At 32.4% G+C, this 7,615-nt stretch overlaps 1 protein-coding gene across 1 annotated transcript in view; it reads left to right on the plus strand.

Annotated features, from left to right (window-relative positions):
• LOC127701432 (putative ankyrin repeat protein RF_0381) overlaps window positions 1–6,718 on the plus strand; it is a 50,539-nt gene extending 43,821 nt beyond the window's left edge. The window contains exon 3 of the mRNA XM_052205311.1: window positions 6,139–6,718. Coding sequence (XP_052061271.1) covers window positions 6,139–6,276 — 138 coding nt within the window. The 3' untranslated portion in view covers window positions 6,277–6,718. The remainder of the gene's footprint in view (window positions 1–6,138) is intronic.
• Window positions 6,719–7,615: the final 897 nt, after the last annotated feature.

Below are 7,615 nucleotides of genomic sequence, written 5' to 3' on the forward strand. Positions count from 1 at the left end.
GAATATTTTCTAATATTTCAGTGGCTTGTTATATTGACATTTATAGAAAAAAGAATCCCATTTCTGAAGGCTGCTATGTTTACTAGAATCTATTTTATTTTTCGCTCAAATTTTGGAAAACAGTTGTAATGGTATCCCAATTAAATCCTATACTGTTTAAACAATTAATATAATATTATGTTCACCATGTCAAAGTTGATACCGAGAATGTCAGTTTACATACATGACCATGCATGTACGTGTAATGCGTTTTGTGGTTGAACGTCAAATGTCACATATTATACTAATAGCATGGACCTAAGCATGTTCAGTCATAGAATAATCACGACATCACACTTTTTATGCGAGAGAGAGAAAAAAACAGAACGGAGATGGGCAATGATACGAAGACAGTAAACATTCATTTAACACAGCAGACAAAACTAGATATCATTGAGATGGGAGCCATCTCTGTGGGCCTCGCTGTGAATAATGTGTGGTAAAAAAATTGTATCTTTATCATTGGACATGGGGTTGTCAACTGAAACCAAAGTTTTTGACCTTGACCTTTGACCTAAGAAGTTGTACATAAATTATGACACACCCTCTGGTGTTGGTTTATATACATATCAAGTATAAACTTTGAAATCATAACGGTTCTCAAGATATAGAGCGGACACGATCTTTACCATAGGACATGGGGTTGTCAACTAAAACTAACGTTTTTGACCTTGACCTTTGACCTACGAAGTTGAACATACATTATGACACACCCTCTGGTGTTGGTTGATATACATGTCAAGTATAAACTTTGAAATCATAACGGTTCTCTAGATATAGAGCGGACACAATTTGTTAAGGACGGACGGACGGACAGACTGATCACTATAGGGCGTCCGCCATTCGGCGGGGCCCTAATAAAGCTCACTGTATGATCCCCAATGCAAAGTGAACCTTCCGTCCCCAACAAACAGTAAGCTCTGGATTGTACCGACAACACATAAAGACCGCAATCAAATCAAATAATATGTATGTATGTATGTATGTATGTATGTATGTATGTATGTATGTATGTATGTATGTATGTATGTATGTATGTATGTATGTATGTATGTATGTATGTATGTATGTATGTATGTATGTATGTATGTATGTATGTATGTATGTATGTATGTATGTATGTATGTATGTATGTATGTATGTATGTATGTATGTATGTATGTATGTATGTATGTATGTATGTATGTATGTATGTATGTATGTATGTATGTATGTATGTATGTATGTATGTATGTATGTATGTATGTATGTATGTATGTATGTATGTATGTATGTATGTATGTATGTATGTATGTATGTATGTATGTATGTATGTATGTATGTATGTATGTATGTATGTATGTATGTATGTATGTATGTATGTATGTATGTATGTATGTATGTATGTATGTATGTATGTATGTATGTATGTATGTATGTATGTATGTATGTATGTATGTATGAGGTAGGTAGGTAGGTACATTGTAGGTAGGTGGGTAGGTAGGTATGTAGGTAGGTAGGTGGGTAAGTAGGTAGGTAGGTCCGTATACACTCGCTATCGGAATTGACAGAAATGTGTCACTAACATATTTACAACAGTATTATTCACAAGGACAATCCCATCCAACACAAAAGGAGTGCTTGGACACCTGGAAGTCTGTTATTATCGAAATTAAGTTTTAAAAGATTACCACATTCGGGCACTATTCTGGCAAAGTGTAAAATTTACGCTTCTGTGAGGGATTGCTGGTTTTTTTCATGGTATCACAGTTTCCTCCACCAATAAAACTAGACTCCGATATTACTTAAATATTGTTGAAAGTGGCGTTAAGTTTCATAAGTAGAAGTTTATTTTGTTATCTTTGGGTCAGGAGGATATTTTGAAAACGGCATATTTATTTGCACCTTTTGCAAGGCCTGCTTAGTAATTTGCCATAAAATTATACTATGCTACGCCTTGATACCTTTCAATGCAACTGAATTCTGACAAAGAAATCCACACTTAAATCTTGTATCGATATTGTTATTTAACATCAGCGTAGTGTTTAAACACGTCTAATACAAACGAAAATTAGAGAATGATAAATTTTCATTCGACTTTTGTTGATGGTAGCATATATATGAAAACTAATAGTATTATATATTTAACCTCTCATTAGAATCAATCAATTAGTCAATCTGTAAATCAATCAATTAGTCAATCTGTAAATCAATCAATTAATCAATCTGTAAATCAATCAATTAGTCAACCCGTAAATCAATCAATTAGTCAACCTGTAAATCAATCAATTAGTCAATCTGTAAATCAATCAATTAGTCAATCTGTAAATCAATCAATTAATCAATCTGTAAATCAATCAATTAGTCAACCGATAAATCAATCAATTAGTCAATCTGTAAATCAATTAATTAGTCAATCTGTAAATCAATCAATTAGTCAATGTGTAAATCAATCAATTAATCAATCTGTAAATCAATCAATTAGTCAATCTGTAAATCAATCAATTAGTCAATCTGTAAATATGTAAATCAATCAATTAGTCAATCTGTAAATCAATCAATTAATCAATCTGTAAATCAATCAATTAGTCAACCTGTAAATCAATCAATTAGTCAATCTGTAAATCAATCAATTAGTCAATCTGTAAATCAATCAATTAGTCAATCTGTAAATCAATCAATTAATCAATCTGTAAATCAATCAATTAATCAATCTGTAAATCAATCAATTAGTCAACCGATAAATCAATCAATTAGTCAATCTGTAAATCAATCAATTAGTCAATCTGTAAATCAATCAATGACAGCTCCATTAGGATTCTATTATTTTGAACTGCGTTTTTTCGAGGCATTGAGGGTGGAAGAGCGCTACAGTGCCGTAGGATTTTTCAAGTCAGGAGCTTGTAATTCGTTATTTGCTGTCTGCCACATATTCATGTTTTCGTTTATGGTGTAGCATAAATCCGTCTCTTGGTTTTTTCGTTGACATTTTGTAATGTCGGGGCCTTTTAAAGCTTACAGGATGGTATGGTGTTTGATCATTGTTTAAGATCATACGTTGCATTTGAGTTGCTTTAATCCATTTACAAGAAGTAAATGAACACGGTTATGCATTCTTGTAAATGGATTAAAGCAACTCATCTGTAACTTTAAAAAATAGAAAAAATAGTGCAACGTTGAGTTTAAAAAAAAGAAATCTTCCTGTGTGTTATTGAAAAAGGGGATTTTGGATTACAGTAAAAAAAAATACAGTACAATATATCATTATCCATTCTCTATTGCAGTTTAAGAAAAATTCTACCCATCCCGGCATATTGAGTCTTTAATCCATCTTAAAGCTTGTTTTTAAAGGTGTCAAATGTTTCACTTCATGTATAATCAAAACGTGAAAAGCAGTATTTTTTTTATACCATCGTTAAATATTCTTACTAGAAAAAGTTGGAGGAGAATTTAAATTCTTGAATAAGGTATTATTTATAATTCATTTGTTTGTACTTGTGTGTTTTTTTTGTAATCTGCTATTTTGTTATTTCACTTTTTTCCAATGGCAGTCCAAATTTCCCCGACCTTCACCCAGGACGGTCTATAGTTGTAAACTTTTATCTGGAGGAGAGTTGTCTCATTGGCAATTATACCACATCATGTTATTTTTATCTTATTACAGGACCTATCTATTGTATGTATTGTTAATTTGTTCTCGTCCTAAACATGCATGAAATGTTTGCTACTGGACGTTAAGCAAACAACAATCAATCATTCTCTTAATCAATCTACTGATTAGATATAAAAAGGGGTGTGCTATATAAAAAGATATGTTCATGTGCTTGTCCCAATTCTGGAACTTTGTCATTGAATTTGCTGTGCTTGCCATAAGTGACACGTGTTGACGGTGGCAGATCTTTGATAATACATTATAAATATATTCACAAGTTGTATAGTCTCGGATAGAGTTAGACTTTGACATGTTGTAAAGGCCTCCGTCTATTGTTGCCCTCTAGATTTGTTTTTTGTTTTAATATTTGTTTGTTGCTAAACTGACCCATACCCTTACATAAACAGCTATCATTTTATAAAAAGCTTATTCTAAAATGGATATTTTTTAATTTCCGTATTATTAGGAATGTACTGTCAATCCCGTGAGTAAGTAGACAATGATGTATTGCAGTTCAATATAAATCCTTGAGTTATAGAATTGTTGAAAAAGCATCATTTGCCGAAACCTGAAAACTAGGATAGTGAAAAAAAACCCAAATTACTCATGATAGAAAAGTTGATATTACGAATTCCCTTTAGAATCATAATTTCATATAATTGTACGTGTACATAAAGCAACAAGGAAATAGGTAAAGTGGAAACGAATAGGTCAAGTTTTAAAAGTATTAAGATTCGTGTCTGGCAAGGGGGAGGGAATGGGTTGTTGTGTGAAGAGTTCCTTAATCGGATTTGTGAATTAAACCATGTTTGCCTCTGTTTTGTGTTGTTTATTCTTTATCGTGTATTAGCGTGCTCGCCTCGAGTAAGGGATGGAGGTCTTGGTTTCAATCCCTGGCCATTCGAACCAAAGATTTGAAAATTTATATTTGCTGCTTCTCCACCAATCACGTGACACTTATGAGTAAGAGCAAAGACTGGTTAACTCCAAATTAGAATAATGTGTGTCCAAATAGGATGACATCGTAAAACTGCACGTTAATATAAAGCAGGGCTTGTATTCATATCATATAAACATTTTCTCGTCCTGAACATACAAATATATAGGTTCCCGAATTATGACGATGTGATCACGGATATTTATGTTGGAATTGTGCACTTACAAAAGTGCCAATTTAACATTACTATATTTTTCTTTTTTTTTTCAAACTATTTTTCAAATGTTTTTGCTACTTCAATAATGTTATATTGACCTAAATCAATGATAATGATGATTGTTTACAATCCAACTCCTGATTTATTCTAGCGTGCTTAGATTGTGAATATATAAAAATGTAATGCTGTTTCTCCTATCTATAATGATAATGCAAGTAATAGTAATCAGCCAGGTTTACCGTCTGTATATATATATTTATTGACATCCTCAGTAATGTAACGCTAACAACCTCATATTGACATCCTCAGTGATGTAACGCTAACCACCTCATATTGACATCCTCAGTAATGTAACGTTAACCACCTCATATTGACATCTTCAGTGATGTAACGTTAACCACCTCATATTGACATCCTCAGTGGTGTAACGCTAATCACCTCATATTGACATCCTCAGTGATGTAAAGTTAACCACATCATATTGACATCCTCAGTGATGTAACGTTAACGACCTCATATTGAGCAATAATCAGCCATATGCAGTCATTTGTTTTATACCAACTTCTTTAAAGATTGATACATTGGTTATGACATTTTCATGAGGATTAGTTGCGATTACATTTATAGTCAGAAAATAATAATTAGACAGATCTAACCTGAAATATCTTTTCAAAATAGCAAATGCATTGTACTTGTCAGAATTATATAAATTTGGTCTCATTTTTTGTAAACATTGATCAACATACATAATCAGCAACATATGTTCTTAAAAGATAGGCAAAATGGACAAGAAATATTTGTAAGTATTATATGACGAATGGTTTCGTTTGTTATCAGACACATCTAACTGACAACTAAATGAATGATTTTTAGAACTATATAGAATGAGTTATCATGTTAGTTCTCGTATGACACTGAATCAATTGATATACACATGATGAATATATATTATATTTCATTCAAACATTTAGGATGTTATAGAATATTGTTTCTATGTTGTTTATGTAGAATATATATATACAATCGTCTATACATGTTTTTATTAAAATTTGTTATTGACATCCTCAGTAATGTAACGCTAACAACCTCATATTGACATCCTCAGTGATGTAACGCTAACCACCTCAAATGCATTTGCTATTTTGAAAAGATATTTCAGGTTAGATCTGTCTAATTATTATTTTCTGACTATAGATGTTTTGCAGAAGTTATGATTACTACGAAAAGGACAGACACTTATCATACACTGCACACAAACACTGATTCATTAATCTACAATCAAACACTAACATAATATTTTAAATATCATTATAGAAAGGAGAAACAGCATTACATGTAGCAGCTTACTGGGGACAGTTAAATGTAACAAAATGGTTGATAGAAGAAAAAGGAATGGATCCCATGGATAAGACATCTGAGGTAACATTTGTCATTATGTACTTTGTGCTATAAATAGAAAAAAACTTAAATAGTCTTTTACATTACATTGATCTCATGGATTTATTAGAATGTTTTTTACATGTTGTGCAGATTTCACGACTACTCAATTGTCTATTAAAATAAAAAGCGATAGCACGTTTTTGCACGACTTCATGCTAAAGAAGAAATTTTGTTCCCATCAAAAAGGGAGGTCAAACTAGAATGACGGAGGTTCTGTGAACAGTAAAACCTTGTCCAATCCACCAAATAATAACTTTAACAAAACAATACTTTATTATAGGTTAATAACACAGTTATTAAACATTGTAAAACAACCAATGTTCCCTCAGGCTGCATTATAAAAAAGCATAAACATTGTTGAAAAACAAAAAATTGCAAACATCTTAATGTCATACATAAATACTGTGTATACAATTCATAAGACTTAGATGAATGTTCAATAACATAGCAGACAATAAATGAAAAAATAGGAAATTTATATTAAACACCATGATTAACTGATTGATATGTTATTTCTACCATGTGGGAAACAAGGAAATACCATCTGTCCGTGCGTCTGTCCGGTCTTGTAAACGCCCCATACATACAACGCTAGCCATATTTGTATGACATTTATATCAAAGATTTATATCAAAAATATATTGGACGAGTTTTAAATCAATGTCGATCAATTATATCAAAAAGGTTCATATAAAAATAGGAAGATGTAGTATGACATGTATGACTATCATTCAGACAACTCGCCATCAGATACCAAATAAATTGGAAGTACGTTTAGCCTTCCAAAATGAGAGTAACTAATTCTGCATAGCAAGCGTTCAAAAACCATGACATGATACATTTAAAAAAACATTAAAAAGAAAAAATCACGGCCTAATGTCTGTACAAAACAATATGATAGATGATTGTTGGTTGCTTAACATCCAGTGGTAATAATTTATGCTTGTTCAGGACGATAACAAATTACCAACAAATACAATAGGTGGGTCATGTAATGGGGGCCGTTCGGGATGTAGGTCGGCTAAATTTGTACTGCCACTGGAAAAGAATAGGAACAGAACTTTTGCCTTACAACAGGCCACCTAAAAGATTTGTTGCAGAGGTTCTTACACGAGGCATCAGATTTAACGTCCCCATTCTGACCAGACGCGGCTTGGTTTTTGTACATCCGGCACAGCCAAACGGACGCCATACTATGACAAGGGCTTTACTGACCGTAGGAAGAAGACCAAAATCTAGAGTGACTATATTTCCATTCCCCAGTCACTCTAGCTATAGGGTGTTACAAAACAATAAACGAAAATCGAACATGATATACAGCAAGAAACGACAACCACTAAATTAGCGGCTT

Source organism: Mytilus californianus, unplaced genomic scaffold, assembly GCF_021869535.1.
Source record: "Mytilus californianus isolate M0D057914Y unplaced genomic scaffold, xbMytCali1.0.p SCAF_5, whole genome shotgun sequence".
Taxonomy (NCBI): Eukaryota; Metazoa; Mollusca; class Bivalvia; order Mytilida; family Mytilidae; genus Mytilus; species Mytilus californianus.